This window comes from Salmo trutta, chromosome 22 (assembly GCF_901001165.1).
Source record: "Salmo trutta chromosome 22, fSalTru1.1, whole genome shotgun sequence".
Lineage (NCBI taxonomy): Eukaryota > Metazoa > Chordata > Actinopteri > Salmoniformes > Salmonidae > Salmo > Salmo trutta.
In genome coordinates, this window is record NC_042978.1 from 10,233,937 (window position 1) to 10,253,837 (window position 19,901).

Genomic DNA, 19,901 nt, shown 5'->3' on the forward strand with positions numbered 1-19,901 from the left:
GTGTACGACAGCATGTTCCAGTTTCCACCAATATCAAGCAACTTCACACAGCCATTGAAGAGGAGTGGGACAACATTCCACAGGCCACAATCAACAGCCTGATCAACTCTATGCGAAGGAGTTGAGTCACGCTGAATGAGGCAAATGGTGGTCACACCAGATACTGACTGGTTTTCTGATCCACGCCCCTACTTTTTAAAAAAGATATCTGTGACCAACAGATGCATATCTGTATTCCCAGTTATGTGAAATACATAGATTAGGCCCAAATGAATATATTTCAATTGACTGATTTCCTTATATGAACTGTAACATAAATTGTTGCATGTTGCATCTATAATTTTGTTCAGTGTAGTTTATTCAGTGCACTTATTGCCTTTCTCGCTCTAGGTAAATATATTTTTGCTTTTGATACTTATGTTGTGTTGTAAGTGCTGTAAATAATGATTTAAGATTATTATACTTTGGCACAGCAGGGTCTCCTTCGGTCTTCCTTGTCGACTGTGCTTTGAAACCTTCACCTTGTGGTGTGTGCCTGTACTGGAGCATGTCGGAGTACACGGTGTTCTCATGTTGGCTTTCACAGCCGGGTCAGAGAGGTGAACTGAGACACTGACACCAGATGCTCTCACACATACACACACCCACACTAATCAACCCATCCAACCTTGCAGCTTTACCCCCAGCTCACCAGAAGTGCTGTCCACCTCGCTCAATTAGCTTGCCCCCCAGACTGTCCCTCGCCAGGGCAAAGCTCAGTCCGAGCCCTGATGGGGAGGAAAGAAAGGACACAATCCATGTCCTCTGGTATAAACACAAATATAGAAATGTCAGGAGCCTGGGGATGCACTTTATCCGGTGCCCTGTACCACCAGTCTGGCCACACTCCTATCCTGCTCCAGCACCCTGCTTCACTCTGCGGAGTTGGCGCAAAGTGCACTCCACTTGGAATAAGCCTACGGTCACGGACAAATTAGAATGCATCGCCACTCATTGGCCATTAAAACCACAATGACAACACCGCGACAGATGAGTTTGCAATCTGTCAAGACGGCCAGCTGTTGTACCCCCTGAGGGACGTCCCCAAAAATTCCTAGCCTCGACAAAAGGACAAAGGTCGCCGAGGGACTTGATTTTTAATTAACGGACTGCCATTGTCTGAATATTAGCGGAATATATTACGGTGGCCTGGGGATGACAAATGAGACATGGTGGCGATCCAGGTGTCAGGAGCGATGTTACGTGTTGGCGCATGGTTTATGGCGGCTGGGGCACTCCAAGCAGTGAAGAAAGCGATCTCTCTCTCTCTCGCGCAATGCTAGTATTGACTAAGTTCGAGGCGGTTGCGTGTGTGAGGTCTGTTGACGCGCGGTGTTTTCTCTCCCCACGACACACTTAATAACAAGCAGTCAGCATGATCACACGCAGCGCCACACATGCATAATGCATAAACAAAATGAATCTGTCTACACTGGCAAGGCTTAAAAGGCACCCGACCCCACCTCTCCTTCCTTCCCTTCCTCCCTTCTTCCTCTTCTCTCACCCACCTCCATCCCCCTCTCTCACCTTTTTTATTTGGTTGCTCTTCCGCAAGGTTGGTCTGTGTGATCAGGCTAAGAATGCAGCTGTTTTTCCATTTCAATTATGGGCTGCTTTGAAGTGCTAGATTTCACCCAGGGGAGAAATGGGCCAGATAATATCCTTTGTCAATCACCTGGCTCTACTCTTCTCTCTCAGCCTCGGTCTCTCTCACCCTGCCTGCCCTGAGCACAGCGGCAGCCTCCCTCAGTCTCTCTACGCTGCAGGTCTCCTCCAGAGGTTTGGCCAGAGGTAAAAGCCTACCATAGTATTCAGTATCACATTGTCCTTGGATATTTTCCATTTGATAGTGTGATTAACCGTAACTGTATTGCCAGCCTTTAAAGCGGGGAAAGAAAATGGGACACCTTTGTTTCACACGTTGACGCACAACCCCTAAAGGGACAGTTGATGAACTGAAAAGAGGGGAGTGAATAAGGGAGAATGAGAGAACATAGATACACGTAACGTGATTGAACGTTTTAACTCATCGTCGTGCCATCTGATTGTGATGGTAATAAGCATGACGGTACCTCATGACTTCTCACAACCAGTTATGGATCAATGTCTGCTTTCAATCCAGCCCCTCCGTCACGACCATAACCGAGAAGGGTCCTCTCCTTGGAGGCGCGCCAAGGTTTAGTCCTCAGAAAGACATGCTCTCTGACACGCCGTGCTGCCTGTTCATCTGAGCCGCTGCACTACACCGCCCTCGCTCTCTCCCCACAGGGGGGGAGATGAGCGCTTTGGCATCTCCAGTGATCTGGGTCAAGCCGCAGCAGGGTGGCCTGCTGGTGACGGCGCTGATCCCCTCAGCCTGGGATGAAGATGGGTGAAGACATGCCCGTCTTTCTGCCTCAGTCACACACGTCGACCAGGCTCCAAGAGACTCCCGGGCAATGTTCCATCTCATGCACTGTTAGGATACAACGCTACTGAGAACTTTCTGGAAAGTTCTAGAGACGAGCTTAGTTAAATGGAACATTGGGCGGGGAAGACCTTACCGCACACATCAGCAGTGTGTCTGGCCATTTCGTTCCAAAGTGTTTACCGATGCGCAGGGCAAGCTAGTCACGCTTGCTCATTGAAACTTGTGCACGGGTCTGATAACCAGACACGCTATTTCTTCATAACCAGGTGACATCCTAGGAACTAATGGATTAATTCTCGCTGCGTCTCATGTGCAATGTATCCACGTCAGCCCAGAGTAGGGGGAGCAGTCTCATATGCACAATGCAGCTAGCTGTCTGGCTTACTGTTGCTCTCTCTCCGAGTCGCTAGGCAGGAGGCTAGCAGCGCTTGTCAGCCGGGATCTCTTGCCACACTGATTGGACTGGCTGTCACGTCGGGCTTAATGGGCTCTGACTGCTTGCTCTCCTATCTGAGCCTCCACACACATCCCAGCAGCCCCGGCTCTGAGGTTTAGAGGCATCGCTGCTTCCCAGCAGTGGATCTCAAACCCTTATTACATAAACCTTGTTTAAGGGGCTGCTCGACCCAGGTTGTTCTGACTGCTCCGTTTGGAAACACGCTTTACTGAACGCGGTCCCGTGTGGCCACATGTAAGGGTGTAAGCATGACCGTGGTTAAGCGATTCTCGTCGCCTTCTCCACTGACGCGAACATGTTTACTCTCTGATGAGTAACCTCTTTTAATAGTTTGACAAATTTGACATATTTGCATAAAACCCATCCCTACCAACTCATATGGGCCTTTCTATGACGTTGATTTCCATTCCCTCGGGAACCCTCAACCGTTGCAATTTTTTGTTGTTGTATTTCAATACTAGTATATCTTTGCTCAGTAGAAGAACATGCTAGAATAGAACGTTATCATGCAACGACTGGAACGGTTATCAAGATAGGGCTTTAAACTAGACAAGAGGATAGCAACACAGACCTCTGTCCCACATGTGGTATAATTATCCCCAACCACAACCAGCCTGTGTGGAACCTTCCAGCAGTGCTCGAAGCGATCCCCCGGTGTGCCACAGAGGTGAGCCGGCCTCAGATCAATGGGCTTGAAGGTCATCGGTTTTATCTTGTGACCGGGGGAAATCTGACAGGGGCCAGCGGTGGCTTGTTAACCGGGTCTCAGCCAGCCAAACAGCAGGGCTTGAGCCATCAACCCATAGAGCAAACTGAGAGGGCTAGCGTCGGATTAGCCTTAGCAATTGCGCCAGGGGGGAAAAAAACAGTGTCTTCTGTTTGCACGAGGCAGGTTTCTTTCACAGATGTTTGTCACTAAATGACCATTTAGAGCCCCCCTGCTCCCTAAGCTTATTTATGAAGCCTATTTGTCAGGAACCATGGAGTTTATGATGCCGCGCACAGATGAGATTCATTTTCATACACACAGAAAGAGAGCAGAGGAGTAATTGAGTAAGCGATGGACTAAAAGAGAGAGCTGGAGAGTTGGTGGGGGGCAGAACAAGGTCTCAGTCGTTGTATAATTAACTAGTGGCTGCGCCAGGATCGCAGCTTCGATTACTGTCCTTCCCAGACACACGACACAACCCAGCCGTCCTCAGGGCAGCATTTGGCTGGTATTTATTTAACGCGTCTTAATCGTGTTTGAGTTGAGCATAATTCCCTGCCTTTATCTTGCGGCGAACACATTGTTCACACACTATAATATCAGCATCGCCTTTTACTGGTGCTGACCTCAATTTACCCTGCTGCTGTAGTACCCAATTCCCCGGCGCATCTGGCCTGAGGCGCTAGCGGCACTTGAGGTTTGCACCCGACTGACTTACCACCGGCTCTGGTTACAGAGTGAGCTTGTCGGGGAATGAGACGATGGGTGTGGAGGTGTTAGCTGCGAGGCAGAGGGCGTTGCTTGACTTGGCAAAATCAGCACTTTTTATTTCGGGGTGGTAAATGGGTTACCTGCCTGTGTTGCTCGGTGAGGCTGAGTAATGCCTTGTCTTGCCAACAGGCCCCCGAGCTGCAATTAGAAGAGCTCTTCCTCTCTCGCTCTCTCTCTCTTTCTCTTTTTTGTTTCTGTCTCCTTTTCTGTCACTGTCTACCCCCCACTCCAGACAGTTACTCCAAAAGGACTAGCAAGACAGCATGAGTCTCTCTCTCTCTCTCTCTCTCTCTCTCTCTCTCTCTCTCTCTCTCTCTCTCTCTCTCTCTCACACTCTCACACTCACAGCACTCTGATCTTATCCTGCCTCAGTTAATGATTTTTAAATTCCTGCATATTTATTATGTCATCTCGCGTAACATGGTTCATTGGGATTCTGACCTTGTGTGAAAATGTTATGACGAGTGGGTGGAAGGGTGTGTTAGTGTGTGTGTGTGTGTGTGTGTGCCTAGAGAAAGACTGAGATTCCTGAATGTTGTCTTTATGTTAAGATTGTGTGGGGGAGGGGTTGTCTTTGAGCCCCTGGTAAATCTAGGTCACCCATAGTGCCACAAAGTGTTCCTACCATAACCATCCAGTACAGTATCCAGTGCGAGTATGACGGTAGCGGATTGGTAGCACCACCACCTGCATTCTACTGTACTTTCAGCCGACCTATGGATCATTTGGACAAAGGCCCGACTCCAAGCCCCTGAATCGACTGATGAAATAAGTTCTGCACTAAGCAGCTTGAGGAAAATGCCCCCCTCTTTTGAAGTGATGAAGAACACACGTGCACACCAATGATGTATATAAAACCTGGATTGCTGATGCTATGTATTAGCCAGAGAGAGGTTTTGAAGCCACCGGTCGGCCATATTGGCACCCCCCAGTAGGAGCTTTCCTCCATTGGAATGAATGGAATCCTACAGTATTTCAATTACATGTTTCAAGGACAAAATGTATTTTTGTATTTTTGTTGTTATAGTGGGGACAGTAATATTAGAACTTTCCAGAAATTGTATTTGAAGGAATTTTCTTCATATATGTTTTCATTTCTTATTTTTATGTTTAGCTCACATAATATCATTTAAAAGTAAGCATTTTTTATTTAACCTTTTATTTAACTAGGCAAGTCAGTTAAGACTTGCCTAGTTCATTCTATTAAGGGGCCTATAATAGAATACATGTGGCTAAAATAAATATATACATTAATAAATGCATATTTATAGCTTCCAAAAAATGTCGACAATGGTGAGGGAGTGCCAAGATGGAGGAGCGCTGCCTTCAAACAGCGCCCCCGGTCATTGATCTAGTGTGCATATATAAATCTTTGGTGCACACACTCGTGCATGCTCTCATGTGAGCATACACATACACAATATATGCCCACACATCTCACATGTATATTATACGCAGACAAACACGCATTGCCAATATCATTTGACCAATGCACAAGTGTGCACGCACCCAAGTCCAACCTCAGACATCCTGTCTTCTCTCCCTTTCAGCGCTCCCTTTCTTCGAGTGCAGTGATGCCAAGCCAGTGGCACGGATTCAGAGACACCAAGGACTTTGTATCGGAGGGGTAGCTCATCTGAAGAGCGAATTAGAGAGAGGAGACCTACTGTAGCCTTATTTACTGCCATTAGTTGACTAATGACGCCTTTAATTAGTAGTGACATGCGCCGTTAATTTAATCAAACTGTTTACAACTGGCCCTGTCAACGAGATTCCTCCAGACCCCGTTTGACGTTGTCATGGTGCTGCACTTTGTTTAATTATTGGACTGCTTAAACAGTGGTGTGGGAGGGTGGGTTGTTGAGCAACACAGTGCATGTATGTTTCATGTGTGTGCGTGCATGCGAGTACATGTGCATGCTAGTATCTACGCTATTATTACGCTCATATTGTTTTCATCTCTTTGGTGATAGCGCTTGTAATGAAAGCATATCAAATGTTTAGTTCCAACCTGCCCATAATGCATTGTCATACCTCCCCCTCCTCGTTTCCAATCTCGTTAAAGCGTTACAGGTTGTTGTGTGCCAGGCTGGCAGCGACAGTCAAGCCCTTCGACTGTCTGTCGTTGTTTGCTTTCTGAAATGAAATGAATCACTTGCCCCCTAAACTGTTCTTAGCATATTGGCTCGATATATGGAGAAAGCTGCTAGCAACACACATCAAATTAACATTAGCTGGGCAGAAACAGCTGAAACACAGCAGTGTCCTAACCCAGTCCTCTTTGAGCAACACTACTTAAAGCCTGCAGGTATCATACAATACTTTAGAACTTGGCATAAACATGTATGAACAGTTATAATGTATTATAAGGCTTCATTAGGCTGTATTCTGATTCTCGGTCTGGGGTTATGGGCAACATCTACCTAATGTGAGCTGAATTTAATTTTAGCCTGTGTTGGTGATGCCAGGCTGTGCCCAGTCCTATTGGGTTGATAGTTTCTCTGTTGTTTTTTCCCATGAAGAGGGTGGCAGAGGGGGGTGAAGACCGAATGTGCCCCTGTGGCACCGCTGCTGACAACCGTTTGACATTTGACCTTTTGGCCTGCTGTGACTCCATTGGCTCTTAAAGGCGCAATATAGCCACTGCAAATCATGGCCCAGAGTCTTGTGAAATCCAACCCTGCTATGACTGGGTCTCTGAGAATTCTCTGATAATTGTCTGAAATATCATTATTTTCCTGCTGGAAGAAGGAATTATTGAATTCATGTACTCATCTGAACACTTAGTGAGACACAAAAGGAAACTCAAGGGTACAGTGGGGGGAAAAAAGTATTTGATCCCCCGCTGATTTTGTACGTTTGACCACTGATAAAGAAATTATCAGTCTACAATTTTAATGGTAGGTTTATTTTAACAGTGAGAGACAGAATAACAACAAAAATATCGAGAAACGCATGTCAAAAATGTTATAAATTGATTTGCATTTTAATGAGGGAAATAAGTATTTGACCCCCTCTCAATCAGAAAGATTTCTGGCTCCCAGGTGTCTTTTATACAGGTAACGAGCTGAGATTAGGAGCACACTCTTAAAGGGAGTGCTCCTAACCGCAGCTTGTTACCTGTAAAAAAGACACCTGTCCACAGAAGTAATCAATCAATCAGATTCCAAACTCTCCACCATGGCCAAGACCAAAGAGCTCTCCAAGGATGTCAGGGACAAGATTGTAGACCTACACAAGGCTGGAATGGGCTACAAGACCATCGCCAAGCAGCTTGATGAGAAGGTGACAACATTTGGTGCGATTATTCGCAAATGGAAGAAACACAAAAGAACTGTCAATCTCCCTCGGCCTGGGGCTCCATGCAAGATCTCACCTCGTGGGGTTGCAATGATCATGAGAACGGTGAGGAATCATCCCAGAACTACATGGGAGGATCTTGTCAATGATCTCAAGGCAGCTGGGACCATAGTCACCAAGAAAACATTTGGTAACACACTACGCCGTGAAGGACTGAAATCCTGCAGTGCCCGCAAGGTCCCCCTGCTCAAGAATACATATACATGCCCATCTGAAGTTTGCCAATGAACATCTGAATGATTGAGGACAACTGGTGAAAGTGTTGTGGTCAGATGAGACCAAAATGGAGCTCTTTGGCATCAACTCAACTCGCCGTGTTTGGAGGAGGAGGAATGCTGCCTACCCCAAGAACACCATCTCCACCGTCAAACATGGAGGTGGAAACATTATGCTTTGAGGGTGTTTTTCTGCTAAGGGGACAGGACAACTTCACCACATCAAAGGGACGATGGACGGGGCCATGTACCGTCAAATCTTGGGTGAGAACATCCTTCCCTCAGCCAGGGCATTGAAAATGGGTCGTGGATGGGTATTCCAGCATGACAATGACCCAAAACACACGGCCAAGGCAACAAAGGAGTGGCTCAAGAAGAAGCACATTAAGGTCCTGGAGTGGCCTAGCCAGTCTCCAGACCTTAATCCCATAGAAAATCTGTGGAAGGGAGCTGAAGGTTCGAGTTGCCAAACGTCAGCCTCGAAACCTTAATGACTTGGAGAAGATCTGCAAAGAGGAGTGGGACAAAATCCCTCCTGAGATGTGTGCAAACCTGGTGGCCAACTACAAGAAACGTCTGACCTCTGTGATTGCCAACAAGGGTTTTGGCACCAAGTACCAAGTCATGTTTTGCAGAGGGGTCAAATACTTATTTCCCTCATTAAAATGCAAATCATTTTATAACATTTTTGACATGCGTTTTTCTGGATTGTTTTGTTGTTATTCTGTCTCTCACTGTTCAAATAAACCTACTATTAAAATTATAGACTGATCATTTCTTTGTAAGTGGGCAAACGTACAAAATCAGCAGGGGATCAAATACTTTTTTCCCCCACTGTATGTTAATATAAAATTGCTCTTTAATCAGATCATTTGGGGAAATTGTACCTCATCTTGGAAATGCTGGAGACCGGCTTTGATTGAAAAAGACCCCCACTTCTAACAAAGAGCTAAAGAGAGAGGGGAGAGGGAGATCAAGCACAAATAAATACGCTTTCTGTTGGAGATGGAGAACGAGGGAACAGACGAAACGCGCAGTCAGCAGTGCCTTCCTCCACTTCACTTTAACTCCATTACACACAATTGAGTGTCATTTACTTCAGTGCGTTTGTTGCAGGTTGGCATTTATTGAGATGACTCATGTACTGGAGGCAGCTCTGCAGAGTAGTCACTAGCTGGCACAGCCACGAAGTCATGAAATCTGATTTTAAACCATAACCATACTTCTAACCTTAAATGAAGACCAAAAAGCTCAACCCCCAAAAATGAATTTGTACGATATTGACTTTGCAGCTGGCCCATCTCGCGGAAACCGCTCCGTTCTACCTCCGGGCAAGACTCATGACAATGAACGTCAATCTGCACATTTGTTTTGACTCGCGCGCCTCTCAAACTTGCAACGGATGGCCTGCCTGGCAGTCTGTCTTCTGTGGTACACAAGTGAGCTACAGAGAGGGCGAATGAGAACGACAGTGTATTTTCCTCGTTCTTTCTCACGCACTCTGTCACACGCACGTGTATAAGCGCACAGTCTCTCTCATTCACACGCTCTCTCTCTCTCACTCACACACACACACACACACACACACACACACACACACACACACACACACACACACACACACACAGCAGTCAGAGCCGTCAGGGTGCCGGGGCCTGTTTTATCTGCAGCTCACAGTGGGTAGTGTGAAAATGCCAGGCCGCCAGTCATCCTAGAGGAAGTGCTGTGCTGCAGATTAGAAGCCCAAGCTGCAGCAGCTGAGTGGAATGGGACACCACCGGGCGACGCTCACACAGCAAACGTTCTGAAAACCAGAAAATATAATTATCTCTCTCTTTCTCCTCCTTGGTCCGCTCTCTCTCTCTCTCTCTCTTGCTCGCTCCGTTGTTCCTCTGAGGATGTTTTCCTTGTGCGTACTGTAGATATTTGAATAACACACGTGATATGGTTGATTAGATAAATTGTGTCCAATAGTCAAAGTTCCTCTCTTTGACTATGATTCTGGTTGTCTCTACTGAATGACTGGAACAGCTCGTTAGTCCGTTGAAGATGATCTGCTTTGACACCAATGGAAGTCGTGCCTTTCTTCGTACATGCGAATGTTTGGTGCACGTGCATCTGTAAAGTGGTTTGTGGGGTCACACAGAATTCTAGTTCTTATGTTGTAGGTGAATGTAGCCTAAAGCGTATAAAGGCATAAAACAGTCTGTGTGTTGTGTGTTGCAGGACTCTGCCCAGGACGGAGTGATCACCAGAGACATCCACCGGACCTTCCCCGCTCACGACTACTTCAAAGACACTGATGGAGACGGGCAGGATTCCCTTTACAAGATCTGTAAGGTATGGATGGATGGCACTCTTTTATTTTTTTTATATTTGTATGTGGATCTTTTCTGTATTTTGTTGTTTTCTTAGGGTTTGGTAGTGAAGAGGAGACAGGAAAGGTAGACGAGAGTATGAGTCAGGCCAGTTGGTGGGATAGCTGATTCGATGTTTCTGTACCACCAAAATAATCCAGGATCACTCGCCGGAGCAGCTAACAGCTTACCTTGTATGTTAAACTTGGATATGAATAAATAAGTACACAGAACCAGACCTGGGTTCAAATACTATTGAAAATCATTGCAAATACTTAATCTGTGCTTGATTGAGCATGACTTTCTTAATGGACCAATAGAAAAGTCCCCAAACTGCAAACCCCGTTCATCCAGCCCTCCAGGCAGGCTATATCTTACTCTCAATGTATTTGAAAGATTTCAAATAGTATTTGAACCCAGGTCTGCGCAGAACTCAAAAATTATAAACTGAAACGTACAAGCAAACACAAACCACACAATACTGTGCACACCAAGTTGCCATAGTAAAACATATTGGGACGCACAGATGCAGTAGCTGACTTTGTGACTTGCTTTTAGAGTTCGGAAACAAGCCACACAAAATCAAATGTATATTTTTACGAGTCCAGAATGAAGCTACGTGTGTCCCACGTCGTTTTTCAGACAACACAGAAGCATGTTGCCGTGGAGCAAATGTTGACTGTCAGAAAGCCTCATCATCCTCTGTTACCATCTAGGCCAGTTGAGTGCCAGGCTCTCATTTGTATGCAAATACATGTAGATTGCCTCTTGATAAGGTTGGCTACATCCTGAAGAGAGACACTTTTTGTCTCCCATTTTCTTCCTAAAGTGTTTTATTTTAGGTAAGTTCAATGTACCTGTGATGTCCTTGTGAAGGAATGGGGTCAGGGCGAGTATGGAAGGGGAAGAAAAAAAAACAGCTGCAGGCTGTTCTAGGAACAGCCCCCCCCCTCCCCCATGTCCCAAAAAAAGTAATTTATTACGATCTAAAAGGCTAAAACTGATTGTAGATCAGCACATTTTTGTGAATACAGGCCCAGAAGTAGAGGAAACAACAGGGCGACAATGTAAACATTAGGTCAAATTCTCCAGCATTCTCCCCGTCACGTGATTGGTTGTACTCCAAACGGTCATCACACACAACAGCCAGTCACAGTTAATCTGACCCTAAGCAAATGAAATGGGGCGGCAGGTAGCCTAGTGGTTAGAGCGTTGGACCAGTATCCGAAAGGTTGCCAGATAGAATCCCCGAGCTGACAAGGTAAAAATCTGTCGTTCTGCCCCTGAACAAGGCAGTTAACCCACTGTTCCTAGGCCGTCATTGTAAATAAGAATTTGTTCTTAACTGACTTGCCTAGTTAAATAAATAAAAAATGGGTCCGACTGACAAATAGGGATGTCGTCTATCACGGACCCTCATCCATCTAGCGCTGTACATCTTTCAAGCCACGGCAAAGCGAGCTGAATGGCCACACTCCATCAAACTTTTCTCAGTCCCAAGACAGCCTGGGGAGGTATAGCTCCGGGGGTGGCGGTTAAGCGTAGCGGTTAAGAGCGCTGGGCCAGTAACCGAAAGGTTACTGGTTTGAATCCTCGAGCTTACAAGGTGAAAAATCTGTTGATGTGCCCTTGAACAAGGCTCTTAGCTCTAATTTCTCCTGTAAGTCGCTCTGGATAAGATGGTCTGCTAATGACTAAAATGTAATTACACTTTCATGTGAATTCTTTGCCAAACAGGAAACCAATTGAATAGGTGAAATGCCCATTTTTCATTTTCATATTAAAAAGCAATGGAGGGCGATTCAAGCTACCCTTGTAAAGCTTGTTACAGCAAGCAAGATGCATGGAAATGTCGATTTCAATCCATTTTGGTAAGGTTAGCCATTAACACCAATAATTATGCCACTAGATGGCATGAACAGTTATGATGACAACTGACGGCAACCCTTTATACACTACGAGTGATATTCTATCTTTAGATAGGTATGCGTGCTTAACTTCAATTTTTTGTGCAAGGCTCCAATTGACATCAATGAATGCTTATCTCAATTCTGAATCGGGCCCTTTGATGGTACGAATCACAAGCCAGGTAGTTACGTAAGCAGCTTATGTATTCCGTTATGTCACGCTTAGGACATGGTTATGTAGACCCCCTAGGACAGAGGGTTTGAGTGAAGTCAAATGTATGCACTAGTAGGGCAGAATGGTCAAATAGTAGTGCACTATTGTGTAGAATAGAGTGTTATGAGATGTAACCTAAGTACATATTATTGTCGTCTTTCCCTACCCGAACTAGATTTTGAGGAAGGTGTTATGCCAACTGCTTACCGACTGCTGTTCTTTTAAGAAGACTTGTGCAGGGAGCCATCTCTCTCTCTCTCTGCCCCCCCCCCCCCCCCCCTCCCTCTGTTGTTAAATCTGCCCTTTGAAAACAGGGCTTTGCGTAGCTTTCCATCTCTTGATTGGCACAGCCAGATTAAAGTCGCTCAGGCAAAGACAGTCCCGAAAGGGTTTCAGCAAGAAACGGGAGGGCCGAGGCCGTCTCCTCAGGAAATATGCTTTCTACGCTGTTCATCTCCTAACTCAACATGTACCATCAGTGTGACGGCTGCTTATACTATATAGTCTAGGCCAGAGTTTTTTTCAAACTGGGTACTGCAGGGGGTCTGATTTTGTATGTAAGAAAGAATGATTTTATATTATTTATTACTATTATTAATATCGCTAGCTGCACCATAATATCATCTTGGATAACATTTTTATGTTTCTTTCTCTGTGTCCAGTAAGTTAGAGGTAGTTTCACGAGCCAATGCTAACTAGTGTTAGTGCAATGACTGAAAGTCTAAAGGAACAGTTGGTATGCTAGCTGTTCCTGTTCATCTGACTGGGGGGGAAAAAAGAGAAGACTTCATTGCCAAAATCTAACTATCCGGTTAATATGGCTGAAATTACAGTCAATGGAGATAATTATAGTTTTGTTCCCCTGTATGTAAAATTCTTAGGCATGCCGTCTAAATGTTAATTTTTGAGATGGAAGAACAGTTTCACTATCAACTTAAATGACCAAAACCAGATAGAAAGCATGCAGAAAATATATATTGAACTATATACAGTGCATTCGGAAAGTATGCAGTCCACCTGTGGTAAATTCAATTGATTGGACATGATTTGGAAAGGCAACACACCTGTCTACATAAGGTCCTACAGTTGACAGTGCATGTCAGAGCAAAAACCAAGCCATGAGGCTGAAGGAATTGTCTGTAGAGCTCGAAGACAGGATTGTGTCAAGGCACAGATCTGGGGAAGGGTACTAAAAAATGTCTGCAGCATTGAAGGTCGCCAAGAACACAGTGCCCTCAATTATTCTCAAATGGAAGAAGTTTGCAACCACCAAGACTCTTTCTAGAGCTGGCTGCCCGGTCAAACTGAGCAATCGGGGGTGAAGGGCCTTGCTCAGGGAGGTGACCAAGAACGTGATGGCCACTCTGACAAAGCTCCAGAGTTCCTCTGTGGAGATGGTTGTCCTTCTGGAAGGTTCTCCCATCTCTGCAGCACGCCACCAATCAGGCCTTTATGGTGGAGTGGCCAGACGGAAGCTACTCCTCAGTAAAAGGCCCATGACAGCCCACTTGGAGTTTCCAAAAGGCACCTTAAGGACCCTCTGACCATGAGAAAAAAGATTCTCTGGTCTGATGAAACCAAGATTGAACATCTGGAGGAAACTTGGCACCATCCCTTTGGTGAAGCATGGTGGTGGCAGCATCATGCTGTGGTGATTTTTCAGCGGATGAGAGACTAATCAGGATCAAGGGAAAGATGAACAGAGCAAAGTACAGAGCGATCCTAGATGAAAACCTGCTCCAGTGTCTTCCGGACCTCGGGCTGGGGGGACGGTTCACCTTCCAACAGGACTACGACCCTAAGCACACAGTCAATACAACGCAGGAGTGGCTTTGGGACACGTTTCTGAATGTCCTTGAGTGGCCCAGCCAGAGCCCGGACTTGAACCCGTTCGAACATCTCTAGAGAGACCTGAAAATAGCTGTCCCCATCCAACCTGACAGAGCTTGAGAGGGTCTGCAGAGAAGAATGGGACTCCCCAGATATAGGTGTGCCCAGGGGCAAAAATCTGATATCAACTTTGGAGGGGACAATTAAATGAAATTTTCTCAAGAGCAATTCCTGAGGGGGACACCAAAAGTAGTGCTGTAACACATAGCCTACATTGTAATATGGTAAATGTATATTGAGGAACCAAAGAAATAAGGTGTTTGCCGTACTCCTAACTACCGGTACCCAAACTACACAACTAATCACAACAGCAATACCATTGCCTTTAACAAATCTTAGTTCAGTCACCAGTTTAAGTTGAGATTTTTTTCCAATTATGTTCCTATTTTACAAGTCAAAAAAATTGAGAACCTTTCATAATGTTGCCAAACAAAGACTCAGCAAACTTACCTGAAACTCCCTGTCTCTGCCAGTCTGTCCCTGCATATCTGTCCCCAACTCTGCTGTCTGTGTGCCATCTGTTGCCTGTTCTGCCTAATGACATCATTGTGAAACATTTCCATTAGAATTTCATTTCTTTCTTATGAACATTTTATCAACTAGTCTTTGAGATATTAGGCTACTAGGGTTCTTACTTTGCGTTTTGGTGTACTGAAAAATACTCTGATGTCCGTCTTTTATTTTTCTGCCATTTTTCTGCCATTTTTCTACCTGGCTGGCTGGCTGGCTACACACACACACACACACAGTGTGTAGGTTATTTACAGTAGGAGATGGGCTTCTATCATCTTATCTTCTATCATTCTATTTGGGCTTCGATCTAAAAGGTAGCTAGCAAATGTGAAACGGATTAAAATGACAAGAGTTGACAGCTGTATGAGTTCACCATTTACACAACATATGCTGCAACCTTTTGTAATTTTAATAGTTTGTTTCATATTGGCTGGCTTCCAACAATAGCTGAATTTGCAAAGCTAGTGAGCACCAATTCCGTTTCAGAATGTGTTTGCTATAATCTTTGCTACCCGGGTTAAATAAAGGTGAAATAAAATAAATAAAAGTTCCCTTGCGACAATTTAGCTTTTGCAACGAGACCATTAAATATATTTAAGACAATGGTAGAAGAGAGTGTAGTTCTGTTCAGTTTGGACTTCAGTTTATCGCTAACCTTATCACAGGGACTTTGAAGCACTAACTTACATCATCTGCATGCTGATCTTGGAATAAATTGACGATAGCAAAGATTCCATCTTTGACGACGCCACATAAATGGAATAGGTACTAGCTAGTTTAATAATTAATATTTGCGCGCTAGCTCTGCATATTCAGCTAGTGTGTGTGCGTGATTGACTGGATTAACCTCACGTCAGTTACGTTCAATGAGTGCCTTTCAGACAGTAGACACGAACCTTCCGTTACCTTGCCAACTAAGTAACTGGCAGTGGATCAAACCATTGTGAGGCGAAGGGTGGGGGGGTCGCAATCTTTTGAAACTTAAAAACGCGCTATTAAGTGTCTATAATCAGCACAATTGCTTTCATTGCGTATTATTAATATTATTTAAATTACATAGTTATGTATCAGTGATATATTGGGGGGGACAAATCATATTTTTCCCAGGATGGGGGGGGTCGTGTCCCCCCCCCCCCCCCCCCCGGGATTTCCGCCTCTGGGTGTGCCAAGCTTGTAGCATCATACCCAAGGCTTGAGGCTGTAATCGCTGCCAAAGGTGCTAAAACAGAGTACTGAGTAAAGGGTCTGAATACTTGTAAATGTGATATTTCAGTTTTCTTTTTTATATACTTGGAAATATTTCAAAAAAACTGTTTTTGCTTTGTCATATTTATTTTATCCATTTTAGAATAAGGGTGTAACGTAACAAAATGTGGAAAAAGTCAACACTTCCCGAATGCACTGTATATATTATTTTAAATAATACCATCTTTGAGAATTAACAATCAAATAAAAGCTAGACAGCCGGGGAAAATCACACAAAAAAACACAAAAAAGTCATTCAGAGCACGTTGATTGTATATTTGAGCAGAGGAACACAACATAAACCATGGCAAAATGCATAGAATTGCAGGAAATTAGCTTTAAAACTGCTAAATTGTCTCTCAGCTCCATGCCAAACTGTGTTGAATTGCTGGAAATGAGTTTCAAAACGGCAACATTTTCTCTCAGCTCAATGGAAAAATGTATATTGCAGAAAAGTAGCTTTACAGCAGCAACATTTTCTCTACGCCGCCAACATACAGTACTATTACCTTTCTAATAGACTACAGTGCCTTCAGAAACTATTCACACCCCTTGACTTGTTTCACATTTGTTGTGTTACAGCCTGAATTTCAAATGTTCAGGCGTAAAAATGTGCTTAAGTCATATAAGTTGCATGAACTCACTCTGTGTGCAATAATAGTGTTTAACATGATTTTTGAATGACTACCTCATCTCTGCACCACACTCATACAATTATCTGTAAGTTCCCTCAGTCGATCAGTGAATTTCAAACACAGATTCAACCACAAAGACCAGGGATGTTTTCCAATGCCTCACAAAGAAGGGCACCAATTGGTAGATGGGTAAAAAAATAAAAGCAGATGTTGAATATCCCTTTGAGCATGGTGATGTTATTAATTACACTTTGGATGGTGTATCAATACACCCAGTCACTACAAAGATACAGGTGTCCTTAATAACTCAGTTGCCGGAGTGGAAGGAAACCACTCAGGGATTTCACCGAGGCCAATGGTTTCTTTAAAACAGTTATTTTAATTTCTGTGATAGGCGATAACTGAGGATCAACAACATTGTAGTTACTCCACAATACTAACCTAATTGACAGAGTGAAAAGAAAGCCTGTACAAAATAAAAGTATTCCAAAACATGCATCCTGTGTCAAATTAAATACAAAGACTTATGTTTGGGGCAAATCCAATACATCACTGAGTACCACTCTTTATATTTTCAAGCATGCTGGTGGCTGCATCATGTTATGAGTATGCTTGTCATCAGCAAGGACTAGGGAGTTTAAGAATAAAAACAAACGGAATAGAGCTAAGCACAGTTAAAGTCCTAGAGGAAAACTTGGCTCAGTCTGCTTTACAACAGACACTGGGAGACACTTTCACCTTTCAGCAGGACAATAACCTAAAACACATGGCCAAATATACACTGGAGTTGCTTACCAAGACTACATTGAATTTCCTGAGTGGCCTAGTTACAGTTTTGACTTAAATTGGCTTGAAAATCAATGGCAAGACTTGAAAATGGCTGTCTAGCAATGAACAACAACCAACTTGACAGAGCTTGAATATCTTTTTAAAGAATAATGTTTCTTGAAATTGTACAATCCAGCTGTGCAAGGCTCTTAGAGACTTACCCAGTAACACAACAAAATGTGGAAAAAGTCAAGGGGTGTGAATACTTTTTGAAGGCACAGTATGTTACTTTACACTTCCTCTTCCAATGAACTGTGGGGAGGTCAAAATAATGGCAATGTCTACCAAATCTATTCATTTGAAAATGTTGATTATTTCTATCAGTGTAGTTGAATGGGAGGAGGCAGGTTAATAAAGAAGGATGTTTAATCATTGAGACAACTGAGATATGGATTGTGTATGTGTGCCATTCAGAGGGTGAATGGGCAAGACAAAAGAGTTAAGTGCCTTTGAACGGGGTATGGTAGTAGGTGCCAGGCGCACCGGTTTGTGTCAAGAACTGCAATGCTGCTGGGTTTTTCACATTTCCCGTGTGTATGAAAAATGGTCCACCACCCAAAGGACAGCCAGCCAACTTGACACAAGAATTGGAGTCAACATGGGCCAGCATCCCTGTGGAACGCTTTCGACACCTTGTAGAGTCCATGCCCCGACAAATTGAGGCTGTTCTGAGGGCAGAAGGAGGGGGGTGCAACTCAATATTATTAAGGCGTTCGTAATGTTTCGTATACTCAGTTTTTGTCTAAAACTGTGAAACTGCAGAGGTTACGCAAGTTGAAAACACAAACAACAAACAGAACACCTTAACATGTCAAAATGACTTTCTCTCTGAAACACTGAAATGCCTGTTGAATGTCAGAGATTTTGGGAATTTAAAGTAAAAATTTAGTGTCACATTTTTACAAATAACTTGTTCAGTAAGTTACATGCATGCTACACACACGCACGCACACACACACCGTTTCTTGTTCATTGTTTGATATGAAGTACCTATTGCCTAACGCTGTCCCCTCTCCGCTCTGTGTTCCAGGCCTATTCAGTCTACGATGAGGAGATTGGCTACTGTCAGGGACAGTCCTTCCTGGCTGCTGTACTACTACTGCATGTATGTGGGGATCAAATGTCAATACAACGTCTATGGAACCACAGAGACGAGTTGAGACTGAAGTCTACCCAAACAAACCAAACAGTTCCAACAAAAATCTACACAGACAATTCAAAAAAAGTGTTGAAATGGCTCTGTGAAAATATTGCACTTATCCTGAGTGCACTTATTTAACAGCCTGTATTAGGACTGATAGTGAGAACAATGGACAGGGAATGAAGGAAAGTTTTGGTTGAGCAGAGGGAGGAGTGAATAAGTAAACAACAGGCCAGTAAATCTGACAGGAGGATGACTGGAAAAAAGAGAGAGGGGTGAAGGAGAGACGACGTGAGAGAGGGAGGGGGAGAGAGAAAGAGATGGATTGAGAAATGTGGAGAGGGACAAGTGCAGAGAGGATGAGTAATAAAGAAGAAATGGAGGGAGAGGGGGGGGAGATCCCCTTTGGGAGGCAGGGGAAGTGTCAGGAATATTAATGGCTGCGCCTGTCTCAGCCCAGGACACACACACTGTCACCCAGATTAAATACCCACTGCTCTGTGTGGGTGGGTGTATTTCTCTCACGCACATTCTCTCTTTTGCTCTCGCTCTCTCACACATTAAAGAAGGGGGTGGACATAATCACACCCCGTGTATTTCACACTGACACTCCCACCTTCTGGCTTTTTTTCAAACCCACCAGATTCTCACCTTGCTTCTCTTACTCACACACCTCATCCTCCTTTCTGTTTAAGTCCCTCTCTCACTCTCCTCTTTTGCTCCAACCGTCTCCCAACTCTTCCCAAGTGGGACAAAGAATGTTTGGAGGAAACGTCCCTCTTAATCCACAGACAGACAACACTTTCAAGTAACAATAAATTGCACCAAGAATTTATCCTACTTATGTTTGTGGCAGTGCATTGTTCATTGAGAAAAGCCTTAGAGATGAAATGTTGACATTTATATATATCTTAACTACAGTACCAGTCAAAAGTTTGGACACACCTACTCATTCCAGGGTTTTTATTTATTTTTTACTATTTTCTACATTGTAGTAACCTAAAAAGTGTTAAACAAATCAAAATATATTTAAAATGTGAGATTCTTCAAAGTAGCCACCCTTTGCCTTGATGACAGCTTTGCACACTCTTGGCATTCTCTCAACCAGCTTCATGAGGTAGTCACCTGGAATGCATTTAAATTAACAGGTGTGCCTTTTTAAAAGTTAATTTGTGGAATTTTGTTCCTTAATGCGTTTGAGCAAATCAGT

General features: G+C 44.1%; 1 protein-coding gene across 2 annotated transcripts in view; it reads left to right on the top strand.

Moving 5' to 3' along the window:
* The window catches only part of LOC115158043 (rab GTPase-activating protein 1-like), a 170,737-nt gene that overhangs the window by 108,587 nt on the left and 42,249 nt on the right, over positions 1–19,901 (top strand). For both annotated transcript variants that reach the window (XM_029706521.1, XM_029706522.1), the window contains exons 14-15: positions 10,188–10,301; positions 18,581–18,655. In XM_029706521.1, coding sequence (XP_029562381.1) covers positions 10,188–10,301; positions 18,581–18,655 — 189 coding nt within the window. The remainder of the gene's footprint in view (positions 1–10,187; positions 10,302–18,580; positions 18,656–19,901) is intronic.